The sequence below is a fragment of the Patagioenas fasciata genome, chromosome 3, assembly GCF_037038585.1.
Source record: "Patagioenas fasciata isolate bPatFas1 chromosome 3, bPatFas1.hap1, whole genome shotgun sequence".
In the NCBI taxonomy this organism is placed as follows: Eukaryota; Metazoa; Chordata; class Aves; order Columbiformes; family Columbidae; genus Patagioenas; species Patagioenas fasciata.
The window spans coordinates 34,803,490-34,818,355 of NC_092522.1; the positions used below are offsets into that span (position 1 = coordinate 34,803,490).

The 14,866-nt window shown below is 41.2% G+C and overlaps 1 protein-coding gene across 5 annotated transcripts in view; it reads left to right on the forward strand.

The window, feature by feature from the left end:
• The window catches only part of TTC7A (tetratricopeptide repeat domain 7A), a 195,344-nt gene that overhangs the window by 107,964 nt on the left and 72,514 nt on the right, over positions 1–14,866 (forward strand). For all 5 annotated transcript variants that reach the window (XM_071806103.1, XM_071806101.1, XM_065833824.2 and 2 more), the window contains 2 exons: positions 7,317–7,433; positions 10,994–11,091. In XM_071806103.1, coding sequence (XP_071662204.1) covers positions 7,317–7,433; positions 10,994–11,091 — 215 coding nt within the window. The remainder of the gene's footprint in view (positions 1–7,316; positions 7,434–10,993; positions 11,092–14,866) is intronic.

Below are 14,866 nucleotides of genomic sequence, written 5' to 3' on the forward strand. Positions count from 1 at the left end.
AAACTCAGCGACTGATAAACTGAGCAGCTAGTTCGCTGTGTAGACACTACAGTTCCAGATACACTGACCTCTCGTACTGGCAGATAAAACAAGACCAGACAATCTGGGTTATAAAAAGAACATGAGCTGCAGTCGTATTTGTGTTGTATCGAAATGCAAGAATGGCCATCTTTGATCAAACTAAGGGCTTGTCTGTCTTCGACAGGGTGTGTGGTGAATGCAGAGGGAAGAGCATGTAGAGACATGGCATTAGGCTGATCCTGCCACTCGTATGTTGTCCCCGTTTCTGTCAACTGAGCGGTTCAGAGACTTTCAGAGCCAGAGGTTGCATTAGGTTGTGTTTAATGCCCCCCGTGGGCCTGTCATCTGTGAATTTATCTAATCCCCTTTTGAACCTATTATGTGTCTGCTCCAGAACATCCTGTAGCAATGGGTTTTGCACTTTACTTCGGTGGTGTTTGGAAAAGCACTTCATTTTTTCATTTTAAATCCACTGCTTGATTTCTTTATTTGATATTTCTTCTTTCATTTTAAATAACACAGACTGCTTTGATTTCCTGACCTTCTTCATGCTATTCATGATTTTATAAATATGTTATCTCTTTTCTCAGCCTGTTCTTCAGGCTGAGAAGTCTATTTACTATCTCCGTATATCATAAACATTCTAAAAATTCTATCATTCTTCGTAACTCCTGCATCCTCTTTCAAGCTCTGGTAGATCAGTCTATGTCCTGCATCCACCCATAACCTCCTGTTGCACCTGTTACCTTAAAGGGGAAGACACTAATTCAAGAGCTGAGTGATCAAAGAGTTGGGGATTTGAATCCATGCCTCCCAGTTCCTCAGAGAGTATCCTTGGGCCATCTACCCATCCAGGTCATGGCATTCCTCTGCTTTTTGTTGGAGCTGATGGGGAATATTTCTCCGAGGTTCAAAGAGGTGGGAGGCTGAGCAGGACTCTGCTGTCAGGCGGCACTTGCATGCTGCTCATCAGTCACTGGATAAAGCGCGTTTGCTGTCCTTGGAGCTGTGACTAGAATTCTGGTTTGTCTCTCCAGGCATATGTCTGTAAACACACAAACAGGCGCACGCATCCCGTAATTTAATGAAAGAAAAAAACAAAGTACAAATATTGGTTGCAGAAGTTCAGTATCCTCATGTTAATGTACACAATTGTCTCTGTGAATTGGGACATATTGCTGCTGGTTTTGGTGGGATGTGTGTGTGTTTGTTTGTTTTTGTTTCCTTTTGAGTGCAAAATCCAAAATAACCCAGCAGCTGTGTGTGTAGGTAGGCAAATCTGAGTCAGTAATTAAAGACTTTGGGGAGTGATGGCCCTGATCTGGTAAAGCTCAAAGACTTGTAGATCTTTGAGCAGCTGCTGACAAGCTCTGGAAAACTGGAGGGGTTCTAAGCAGCCAGTGAATGGCAAAACTGATAGATAAATCATTACGTAATACTCATTATTCCTAATCTAGTCTCTCACCCTTGAAATGAATGGAGTGGGTTATTGTTTGTTGTAGTACTAGCCTGATTTATTGCTTGTCAGATGGTAGGACAGAGATGTTGTGATGCTGTATAAACATGTAGTTAAAGGGCTACATTTGATACTAAAAACTCCATCAGAAAGCAGCTTTAAAAAGTCCCAATAATTAACTGATTAATAAAACTTTATATAGTCCTATAGCATCCATAAAGTAGCCAATAGGTTATTACTAAACACAGCAACTTAGGACTTCTTCCACGGATGTGCTTTTAAGCATTTATAGTATAATACATGCACATGTGGAACCTTCTGATAATAAGTATTAACTATTAAACCTCAGTAACTAGATTGTCAATGATAGGAAAGAGCTGCCTCTTTTCTTCGTGGGTAGTACTAAAGAACTTGAAGGCTGAGCATTTAGCCATGTAGGACTGAGGGCTGGGTAGGCCTTCCATAGTCCAGTTTCTCTTTTTTTTTTGGTCGGTGCATGGCATATTATAGTGATACTTAGGTCATTTATACCATGGAAATTTCGATACTTGAGAAACCTAATTTTGAATTTTAAGAGCTTCATATTGCAGCAAAGTCAACTTCATACAGATTTTTTTTTTCAGAGTTAATGTTACTGTGATATGTATTTATGTTTGCTTGTGGCAGTAACCTGATGTTACATCAGGCAATGGAAGCCTTTGCATACTGTCCACAGAGATGATAAAACAAAACCTGTTCTGAGAGGAATCTTAGAGTCTAGTATCAAGAGTAAGCCCTGGTTCTTTTCCGTTGTTACTGTCCCTGAGATGACACACATTACAAAAATGATTTGTGAATTTTTTTCTCTCTTTTCCTGTGCTTATGTAGTAGCAATTTGTATGTTTGCTTTAGCCCAAAACACTCTGTTTTCATTTTTAGAGGCTAACAGAATTACCAAATACTGTATTGATAATCTCAGGGCTATTTTTATATGCTGAATCTGTTTAAGAGTCTGCTCTGCTTAACATTACAGGCTTCATACAAAAGTCAAGTAAAATGACATTAAGAAAACATAATAGGGCGAGATCTGTGCATACGTAATTTTTATTTTTACCCCTGAGAGTTGTGCACAGACACTGATATGACACAATACCTGTTAGATTTATTTGTAGCAGGAGTTCTATCTGAGTAATAAAATGGTAAGCTTGAGATAAGTGATGGTCACCTACTTCAGTGTTTTCCATATATATTTTTTAATCCATTTTTTGCCATTACAAAATGTATTGAGAAATACTAACAGCATAGTTCACATACAACCTTATGTACTGATTTTATTTTTACCTTTTAATTATCATCGTTAATTGCATTGTTTACTACTGTTGTCAGTATTTGATTCCTTTTGCCACTTACATTCTTCCCATTTACCTTTTGGTTTGGTTCATTATATTGTTGCACAATAACGTGAATAGCGCTATTCCAAAGGTAAAGTAACACAGCAGCTAACAACTCTTGGTATCTCCGAGATCTGAAATGTTGCACTGCAGACAGTTGCTGAAGTTGTGTGACTGCCTTTTTGTGCCTGTGCTTTACAACTGGTGATAATGTTCTGCTGAGACTTTGTTATGTTTTTATGAGAGATTTTCTTTTTTCCAATGTTTCTCCTGTTCTCTCTCCTGAGAGAGACAGTTGCATCTTCATCCAAAGAAGTTTATGTATACTTGCTGTAAACAGTAAGCATCAGAGTGATGGAAAGAACTTAATGTGTTTCTTTTTAATGTTAAACCGCAATGTTTAAATATACTATTTAATGATTGTGATTGCCTGCAGATAAGTAAGCCCTCTGTATCCCTACTAGTGTGAAAGGGAGAAGGAACCCTTAATATTTCCCTCCTGTATAGTAGTTTGACTGTTAATAGATTCTTCATTCCTGTGTTCTATTTCATAGTATTATGAGTGGTATCTTGCAGTGTTCAAAAGTGTGGAGTTATTTGGTTATTCAGCTGTCATAAGTCAAATAAAGCACTTGATTGGGAACAGCCAGCAAGGATTCACCAGGGGCAAATCGTGCTTGACAAACCCGATCATCCTCTGTGGCAAAATAACCTGCTCAGTTGATGTGGGGTGAGCAGTGGACATTGTCTGCCTGGATTTCTCCAAGGGTTTTAATATAGTTTCTTATGGCCTTCTCCTAGAGAAATGGATGTTACAGTCTAGAGAAGTGTTCGATGCGATGGACAGGGAACTGGCCGGCAGGCCGTACCCAGAGCGTGGTGGCAAACAGCTTCTTCTCAGCACTGTTTAACATCTTCACAAGTGATCTGGCTGATGGGGTCAAGTGCAGCCTGATGATTTTTGCTGATGATACCAAACTGAGCGGGGAGGTGGACACTCTGGGAGAGCCACCCTGCAGGAAGACCTGGGTAGGCTGGATGAGTGGGCTAACAAGAACCTTATGAAGTTCAACAGGGACAAGTGCAAGGTCTTGCACCTGGGAAGACATAATCCAGGAGTGCAGCACAGGCTGGGACCTACCCGGCTGGGGAGCAAAGAGACCTGGGGGCCTGGTGGACAACAAGCTCAGTGTGAGTGAAGAGTGGCTGCTGCGGCAAAGAAAGTCAGGGCGATGCTGGGCTGCATCAACAAGGGCTTCACAAGCAGAGACAGAGAAGACATTGTCCCGCTCTGTAGAGCGCTTTTCAGGCCACACCTGGAATACTGTGCCCAGTGTTGGTCCCTGCTGTGAGAAAAAGCTGTGGAGAGGCTGGAGAGGGTCCAGAGAAGGGCCACAGGTGATCAGACCACTGGGAAGCTGCCATGTGAGAAAGGGCTGAGAGAACTGGGTTTGTTCAACCTCGAGAAAAGAAGGCTTAAGGGAGACCTTATTACCATGTTCCAGTATTTAAAGGGTGGCTACAAAGAAGATGGAGACTCCCTTTTTACAGGGAAGCACATGGGAAAGATGAGAGGTAAGGGGCATGAGTTACTCCTGGGGAGTTTCCAATTGGATATAAAAGGAATTTTTTTTTATTACGAGAACAATCAGTCACTGGAATAATCTCCCCACAGAAGTGGTGGATTCCTCAACACTGGACACTTTTAGGATTCAGCTGGACTAGTTGCTGGGTCATCTTGTCTAGGCCGTGCTTTTGGCAGGAGAGGCTGGACCAGGTGATTCTTGAGGCCCCTTCCAACCTGGAATTCTATGATTCTGTGGATGTAGTGTGACTGTTTTCTTCTGTAGGCCTTAGGCTCCTTGACCACCACTCTTATGCTACAAGGAGGGTCGTACAGTGCTTTGGAAGGTCTTTCATTTTAAAAGTTTGTAGCGGTTAAAAAAAATATTCTCCATGCTTAAGGTAGCATAGATTGTTCAGTGTAGTAGTTTCTTGAACTAGTAGAATATTTTAGTAGATTAATTGCCAGAGGAAGGCGATGATGCACTCATCCCTCTGCACAGCACAGTCCAAAGAAGCTCACTCACAAGCCTGTGCATCAAACCATGGCTTTTATTTGTGCATTCACTTTGCTTTCCAGATATTATCCTGTCTTGCTGAAAAGTCTTTAAAGACTATAGAATTTACTGTGCACATAAGGTAGCTGCTGCAAAGATTATTTGCTTTGATACTTTTGCATTTGCATTTACTTATAAATCTCCATTTTACTAGTTTCAGCTTCCAACAAATCCACACATTTTATGATACCTTTTATTTTGAATCGAAGACTCACGATTAGATACTTCTCCATGTAGGTGCTCACAGGCTGAGGCAAAGTAATTTCCTTGCTCCTCCTCAGTTAAACCAAATAAGCTGAGATTCTTAAGCCTATGATGAAATATGTTTTTCTATCCCTCAGCTCACTTGGATAACCTTTTTCTGAACCTTACCCCATTTTTAGTATTCTTTTGGAGTTAAAGAGCAAGAACTAGAGAGAGGATTGTACTGTGTTGCTGATGCTGTGAATAGGAATAACCACATCTTCCAGCTCTTACTTGACCGTGCTTCTCTATGTGGATGCTGAGAATTGCTTGACATCGACTGCGTTGTTGTTCAGGAACTTCATGTTTGTGAAGCTATCTTTTGTAATGCCATTACACTCTAGGGTGAGACCTTTCGTCCTTCTACTGCATTATACACTGTTTGCTCCTAGGGGATTGATTCTGTATTCTGTGATATTAGAACAAGGTTTGCTCTTATGAGCCTGGTTAACCCAAGGATACAGAGCAGCGTGTGTCACTGGCCTGTTTCCATTGTTAACCACTCCTTTGTATTCAGTCTCATTTTTATTTTCCTAAGAGTGCATCCACTGTCATATTCTCTGTCCCAGCAAAATCAGTCCATGGGTCTAACTTCAAAATAACTGCCTGAATCATGAGGGCACTTCCTTTCAGTTAAGGTGTCAGCATCTTTGAGAGCAGATGTTTTTATTAATGTTTGTTTTGTTTAGATGGGTAACAAGAAAATCAAAGGGATATAGACTAGGGATATAAAATAGTAAAGCACAAAGACAAATTCCCTTGTTTATAAATCTTAATCCTGCTTTCGTAGCCTAAATTTGTAGCTGAGGAGTTTAGTTGGATGCTTGTCCTCTGAGGTCAAAGTGTAGCAGCGGCTATGAGCAGTTGGGTGATATTTTGGTGACTCTTCCCCACTTGCCCGCTGCCCCCCAGAACAAAACCAAACGGAAACAAACGAACAAACAAACAAAAACAACAAAAACAACCTAATATTTGTTAGTGCAGAATGGGACTGCCATTTTTGCGCTTTACTGTAGATATGCACCAGAGTCTTGGCTGCAGATTTCTAATTATTGCAGGTGAAGGGTCTCTTACGCAGCCGCCAAGTCTTCTCTAACATCATCGATGCAGTCGCTCTTGTCTCTTTCTGAAGTTGTCTGGATTCCCCAGGAGCCTGCAGGTCACATTCACAAAACTATTTTTATGATTTTTAACATGTAGCTGTTAATGTATACATGTATGTACATATATGTGCATTCAGTGGATTAATTGCTAGCCATGTTGAGCTAACTCAAGATGTCTAGATCTTGAACTTTATGAAAACATTTAAGGCAGAGAAGTAAATTTACATTAGTAAATAAGAAATAAATTCAATCATCTTGGCAATTAAAAAAAAAAGTGGATGTTGTGACAGATGGTGTTAAAAGCCATGCTAGCAGCAAGTGGTAAGTTGTGTCATTGCCAAATCTGTCTTCTAACCTCTGTCTGACCTAATCCTGCTGAATTCCAGTGGTCTGTGCAAATACCTATTCTCTAGGTATAAGAATAGTAGCAGCAGTTACACCACCTAAAACAAGAATGTACAAGGGCTATCAGCTGTCTTGCCTACGGGCATTAAGTGATCACCCGTTGGGGTTAAGAAAACGCTTTTCCTTCCTGTGAGGCATTACATGATTGTCTGCGTATATTCAGCACGTTGGGATTTTTGTCTGAAGTTTGTTATATAAGCCAGTGTTATGGGAAGATGCCAGACTAAGAAAACAATCTGGCATATGTATTATGGCAATTCCTTTTTATTTTATTTTTAATGCTGTCCAACATAAAATGAGATTCACTGTATGTATCACCTTGTTAGCTTTGCTTTGCAGTGCATTGCTTTTAACACTGTCCTGCCAGCTTTGTGACACAAATTTGACTGCAGCTGAGGAATATTGTTAATCCTTTCATCTCCTTGTGGGGAATCAAAGTTGAGCCAAATGAAATGTTTTGTGCTATGATGTTTTATTTTATTGCTACATATACAAAGCAAGTAAAAATGGTGGTTGCCAGGATCTCGCTAGAGTGATACTGATTCTCTATGTTTATGAGATGCCAATAAAACAGAAGTTATTCTTTTTCATCTTGCAGCTTACTCTTCACCAAGGTAAAACTGGAATGGATACATAAAGGACCTGAAGAGGCCCTAGTGACATGCAGGCAGATGTTACAGATGTGGCAGATGGTATATAATGTTTTACAGCACAGGTAAGCTTTTTCCACTGTCCGACAAGTTCAGATTTCCTAATAGAGATGCAGTTATCTTCTTTAATTGTCTAAATACTTAACTTATTTTGCAAAAGGGGTAATAAACAGTACTGCTAAAAAGAAACATAGTATTTCTAGCTGTGATTAAAAAAACAACAGCAAGATTTTAATAACCACGATTTAAAACAACAAAACGAAAACAAAACAAAAATAAAAACACACACACAAACAAACAAACAACAAAAAAAAAAATCTCAAGATTTTGAGATTGAAGTAGTTTGAACCAGCAGTTTCTGATCTGAATGTTTAAATGTCTAACCGTTTGTATTTTTATTTATTCAAATGTCCAGAATGCAGAGCAGATATGTTTTTTCCTTCCTAATAGTCTGAGCATCCATCAACTATTGTTCACAGTCTGCAGAGTAGCTGGCATCACCCAGGAATGTGTGTGGGTGACACAGTCCTGAAGTGAGTAAGCCAAGGAGAAGCACACAGCCAAGACTGTCACATGCTGTGGTTGCATGCCAGCTGCATAGCCTGGTGCTAACTGGGCAGGGAGAGGACTGAAGGATTGTAGCATCTTTCTCCCTTCCCTTGTCCTAGTAAATCTGCCTGTAAACAGTTCACTGCTTGTTCCTGGCCTCTCATCTGCTTCCTCTCTAAAAGGAGAAGTTTAGAAAGTAGGGAAGTTACCAGGTTGGGTTTTGTTCCTTCCCACACCCTTTGGATATTGTCCCAGTCACGCTACCACCGTACAACTGTCTTGGGGATGTTATCCCAAGACTGTATTTATCTCTTGCCTGTAATGTCCGTAGAGCTTGTGTTTGTTAGGATGGACAGCATTCTTGCTGGCAAGTCATGACAGCAGACTGATGAAGCGTGTATGGTTCCACAGTTTCTGTATGCATTTACATAAGCTTTATAAACACCAGAAGTATATGTACAGAATGATGCGTGTCTATACCCAAGTTGCCCTTGAGGGATTATTAGTAATTCCTTGTTGATTTAGCTAATGAGCAGCAGACCAAACACAAAAATCAAGTTATTTACGTAACAGCAGAGAAATGGTCTCCTGCATGCTGGAATCATTGATTGCCTTAGTCTCTTTAGCTAGGGATTCAATCGTGTGCCTCTCACATGAATAATCTTTATACCCATGAGTAGTCCCTCATGAAGCTGATCAAATCCATGCTGAACAATTATGACTAAGATTTACTCTTGCAAGGGGGAGCTGCAAGCCTGAGACTGAAGGGAGTACATTGGAAAACAGTCAAATAATTTTGGACTGCATTTGGATCCCAAGCTGAGTTTTGGCTATTATACTTAAAAAAACAAAGATGTGATAGATCTAGAGGCTTTTGGTAAGCTTTAGCCACAGAAACCTAAACAAAACAAATTGCTTTGGTTTGGTTTTAGAAATTCTAATATGTATTTCACTGCTATTCCAAGTGGGGCTTTTTTGAAAAATACTTCATAAAGCATCTTCTGTTGGGAAGTACTGCTTGAGAGGTAACAAGAACGAACTTGGCACTTGCAGTTTTACACTGGATTCAGTGACTCAGAAAGCCCTTTATATTAAATTGCAGCAGTATCAGCTAACAAATGTGTAAAATATTCCAGGTTGGGCTTGCAAAGGGACTTAAGGGGAATTCTTATCAATGAGACTTGGACACAGACATTTTTTAGGGCCTCTTGAGAAAGCAAAGCCTGTATTTACATGAAGTTGAGAGTTGTTGCACCCAATACAGGTTACTAGTTCAATCAGTAGCTAATCGCCCACACAGTTAAATCACACTTCAGTTACGTTTGATTGCATCTTTCTGACCTAAGTTTCCTGCCTTTGTAATCTTACAATGACTCTGCCAGACCAGAGGGTCTTTCAGGGCTCAATATTTTCTCCCCAGGCAGCTATTCATATGCCATACTCAAGTCCCACCTTGTCTTTTCTCTAATAAACCAGTGCCTCTGCAGTCGCTCACAGTCAAGTGCTTCTTCAACAGTTTTTGTGACCATTTTATGTACTGCCTAGCCACCTTTCAAAAACGTGGGCAGTGGCGTGGCAATGTGTCCCACTGTCAGCCCTTCCAGTGCTGTATGCAGAAGGCAAATCATTTGGCTACTGTCCTGTCTGTGGTGGCGCATGGAAAAGCTTTCTTGGCAGAAGGCCTCGTACTGCAGCTTTGAAGGAGCAGTTCATTTTCAGCCCTTCTTCAGCGCAACAAATAAAGCTGTTGCGAGGGGCTATTTTGGACAATGCAGTCCACTTGGTTTCAGGCTGGGATTATGGGGGTATCGGTGGGGAAACCAGTGTGAAAGACAGGGAGGCCCAATCAAGGCCAGAGATTTGTGCAGAGTCAAATGACGGAGAATTCGGGGTTCATTAACAAAAACGATCATGTTTGATCCCAAAGCCCAACTAAAAGGTTAATTAGCTGTTATAAATATGATTACCACTATGATGAACAACAGTAAGTGGCTTTTAGTCCTAGATTATTAGCTTGAAAGGACAAGACTTGGTTTATCTTTTGCTGTTGTTTTCTGTGATAGCAGAATAATCATGGTTAAAACCAAATAGCAGTCCCAAGCTAATTCTTGTGCTAGATTAATGCAAATTCAAGGGAATCCTGTGCAATCCCTACCAAAGGACTGATGGAACTGGAAAATGAGGTGTCCACAGCAGTAATGACTCTGTGACAGCTTGTTTCCTTGGAGGAGTATTGGCCAAAGGCAGAGCTGCAGGCTTGGAAGTGTGCCAGAAAAAGTAGCCAGGGCAGTCACTTTTCCCTTTGATATTTTGTCCCTTAATGGATGATGAGAGGAGATATCATCACCATCTGATCCTGGGGGCATGGCAGACTATGTGGTGACAGGAAGGCTCAAGAGATCTGCATTAAGTGATTTTCATTAGGCACATGATTATTTTCTTTTGGAGTTTCCCTTTGGAAGGCCTTTGCTGTGAGGACAGAAATCTAGTAGAAGAGCAGACTGGACAGTCTTCCTTTTGTAAGGCCGTGCTGTATGGTAGCTTTTATCTTCCTCCTATGTTTGAACAGAACAAAGATGAAAGAGGAGAAAATAATTCCTTTGAAATGAAGAAATTAACACCTGGGTGGAAAGTCGTAATTGGTCTGTTTCAAAAAGATCAGCACAGCAGACCTGTGAACAAATCCTCCTGCAGACAAGCCCAAGGGATGGTGGCTCTTCTCAGGTGTGGGGTTGCTGGTTGGCCTCCTCTGGGCTGTCTTCTAGCTGCCAACATGTTTCTCATTCAGTGGTTTGCAAAAACCCCAAAAGCCAAATGGACTAATAATGGTGTGTGCCCTGGAGCCCTTGCTGGGCACTATGTCTCTGAGCTTCCTCTCCATTGGCACGGTGAGGGTGTTAAAACAACTCATTCAGTAAGCTTATTGCCTGCAACTGGAGGACTTGAGTTTTCAGTTCCAGTGGCAGCTAGATGAGACTATTGCCTGCTTCAAGGAGAACAATGTCTCTCTACTAAAAGGTGGCCAGGTAACACCTTTTTTTTTTTTTCCTTTTTTCTTCTCTCTCTCTCTTTACAGTGGCTCTGAGAAAGGAAGCAGCGTGACTGAAACACCAGTGATCAAAAAGCATAATGGACTGCATCTCACACTCCCAGATGCTCATGATACTGATTCTGGTAAGGAAACAAGATTTATACTTTCTCATCATAGATGCAAGCTTTTGTGAGAGAGGAATGTTTTATTTTCTTCGGCGAGATGGGGGGCTGCACACATATGTGTTGCTGGGCTGGTGGGCAGGAGGTCCAGATCTGTCTCCAGGGCCAGCTCTGTTGCAGAACATGTCACTGTGATTTGTCTGTACCTTGGCTTCCCCATGCATAAAACAAAGATACAGGTTCCTGCTTTCTGTTATAAAGTTCTCTGAGATGAGCATTGGAAGTCATTAGATAGGAGTTTACTATACTTCTGCAAGAAATGTATGATTCAGCTTTTTTTTTTTCCCTTCTCCTCCTCCTACCCACAATTTAATCCTTTTTAGATGTCCTGATCAAGCCAGCTATTGTTGTGGGTTTGGAAAGCTGAGTGAGAGTGTTAATTCCTATTAGAAGGTGATTTGGTTTGGGATTTGTACATAAACCTTGTGATGCTGTTTTAATGGTAAATACACATTCACAGTAACTGATACAGTCAGATGGAAATAACTGAGACATCGAAGCTGATCTTGGCAGGAAGGGGAAAGGAGGCTTTCAGAGAGTGCTGCTGACTTCTGATTTTATCATAAGTCTCATGATAGTTGATGCTTCCTCTGAAACCCTAACTCTCAAAGTCAGATGATTATGTGAGAAACTTGCCTTTTAATTTGTTTTTTAGGGAAGCAACTTTCTACCCTTGTGGATGTAGAGAAACACTTGTAAAAAAATGAACTTTGCAGACTAAGAAACTAGGCAAGATGAATACAAAAGCTTATTTACAAAAATATACAAAAAAACAGCTAACACTTAAACAAGTCTCATGCTTTGAAACTGGGGAACTAGAATTTGTCTGAGTCCTAATCTTGAACACTTGAAATTGGTAAAACTGAAGTCACATGCTCAGCACATATGGCTGAGATAGAGGACAAGTTCTTATATGTTGAGTACATGACTTGTATTAAATAATGTGTGTTTAACCCCCGTTTACATCCACCAATGGTTAAAAAGCATTACAAGGTTAGGTCTTGGGCATACAGACATTCAACCATCAAAACATTATTCACCATGGCTGCTCATTTGTTTGTAGCGTTAAAACCTTAGGGTCCATATTTACGACATTGTAATCCTACTGATTCTATACACACTTGCTTATGTGATTTTTAATCTGTTTATTCTGTTTCCAGTTCCATTTTATTACCCTTTGCTGAGATGAGCCTCAGTGTTTTGTATAGTTTTCTTGTTGTTTGTATGACAGCATTCTATAGTCATTGGCTTAATTAAAGAAAATAAACCAAATTCAGCACAAGTAGGTGAAGAGTATATATTAAATTAATACATGCTGTTTTGACATATTAAAAATTATCTGGAAAGGGGTGTGGAAATGACCTGAAAGTTTCTTGGTGATACAAAATCATTTTGGATAGTCATCACTTTGATAATTGTGAAATATCCCCTATCATCCCTGATGCTGGGCAGTAAAACAGGCTTTCATTTTCAGAACATATATGAAAATTACTTGGGAAACACTGTAAGTAGTTTGCAGAATCCATCAGCCACTAGGCATTACTAGGAAAGCAACAAAAACCCCAAAAAATAATATTTGCCACAGTACTTCTGTTGTCCATCCAGTTCTCACTGTGCTGCTGAAACAGTTTGTGGCTTATAGTGACTGGACTGTGGGGCTGAGCCTGGATGGATCCCTGCCCCACAGTGAACGTGAGGACAGGGCTCGTACTGAGATTCCAGCGCCCGCCTTATCGCTGGGCTGGGGCCGGCTGTGTTCAGCACGGCTGCGCAGCTCTGTGCTGCTCTGCTGGCTCCGGGTGCTGCTGCTCTCCATCGGCAGCAGGGAGGCAGCTGGGGCTGTTGTCCTGGTTGGGAGCCTCTTGGTAGACAGTGGGAGGAGGCTGGAGGGTACAGCTCCATCCCTGCTCTCCCTCGTGCCTCTCCAGAGCTGAGGCTGTGGCTGCCTGCTTAGAAGGAAGTCCAATATTTTTGCATCATTCTGGAACAGGCTCTGGTTCCCATCATGTGCTCCCCGCGGGAGCACACAGCAGTGTCACTGTAACGCACAGGCGCTCTGTGATCTCTGGGCTCGTCAATGAATGGGGGATTGCTGCAGCTGGGTTTGACGCTGGCCGCTCCCTCAGACCACAATGAGATTACTTGCTGTGCCAGAATTTTAGGTTTGCTGCCAGGAAGATTAATTCCTCTTTATTTTCTTCATCTTCTAACTGAAGCAGTGTTCCTAAGTAAATTCACTGATATCAGTCAGCTGCCTTGCTCTTTCATTCTTTTTCTGATTTCGTCTTATCTTATAATGCTCTTGCCTGAAGTGATTTAGGCTGGGGAATTCTGTGTTTCTTGTAAGCCTAGTAAATCTACTGAGGTACATTTCTATTTTGACAGTAATTTTTTCATAGATGCAAAATATTAAACTTGGACCTTTTTGGTCTTAACAACCCAGGAATGGTGCTTTAAAATTATTTAGATATATTTTGTAGGGCTTATATGCAGAACTCATCACGACAAAATCAGTTTTGTTATTTTTATTATTTCTTTCGAAAATGTGTGGAAGGCTTTATTGTAAAATGTGAAGTTTACATTTTGTCTAGTGGAGCTGTTAAAAAGAGAAAGCAACTGCATTAAAATAACAAATTGATGTGATATCTTCTTATGCAAACATTTGCATGTATTTTGAGGCATGACATTAAAGTTCTATGAGGCAGGTTTTGTGGGCTGTTTTAGCACGTGAAGATCTACATTTCCTTAGGAAGAGATGTTTTATAATGGTACATTCAGAGACTTTTTTTTTTTTTTTAATGTTCCTTGAAGTTTTTCAGGCTTCCCCCATCACCCTGAGGTCAGAGTGACACTGGTGCAATACGTGCCCCCTCCTCTCTCGGGACACAGCTGTGTTGCGGGGATACTCCTTCCTGGCTCCAGTAGCCCTCAGCCCACTCCCAGGGTCACCATATTTCTTGCCCGAGATTCAGAGCTGTGGCTGAGCCTCTTTCAGTCCAGAAGGGCCAGGCTGACAAAGACCTTCTCTTACAGAGTTTATTTAGGCAGACAAGCTTTAAGGAGCATTCCTACGAGTAGTCCAGCAGAGATGGGTTAGAACAGCAGTAGCGAATAATGGAATCATTTTGGTTGAAAGAGACCCTCAAGATCATCAAGTCCAGCTGTTAAATGTGCAGGTATGGACTGTGATGGAGAGAGCCTTTTCATCTGGTGTGTCTGTGTCTAGAACAAGAAATGTATCTGTGTCTGAAGCTGGGCACGGATAGGAAGGGGTTGGTTAGTTTCTGCCTAGTGTGTTTTGCTTCCTTGTGTAGGCTGAAATGGAAAAGAAAATAAACATCAGAGGACTGGAATGCCAAAGGCTGTTAAAAGCAAAGAGCCTTTGCTGTAAATTGTTAAGTAACTTGGGTTCCCTTTTTATGGCTGTGCAGATTGAAGCCCGCAGCGCTGGGCAAGATCAGCCTCAAATCACAGGCTTTCCCCTCTTGGCAGCTACTCGACTAATGAAGAGAAGGAGAACAGGAGTGAGCGTCTAGCTCATGTTCCTTCAGGTGCAACTAGCTCATAGCAATATTCCTGTAAAGCCTGCTTTGTGAGGGAAGGATGCTTAGGTAGATCCTAATTGGCTGTTTAGCCTCACAGCAGCGTGTGAAGCTCTTCAAAATGCACAAAGGTGCCTTGTAGTGACATAGTCGCCTCGGATTGACTTGTAAGGAAGGGCGGATTTCCCTGAGCT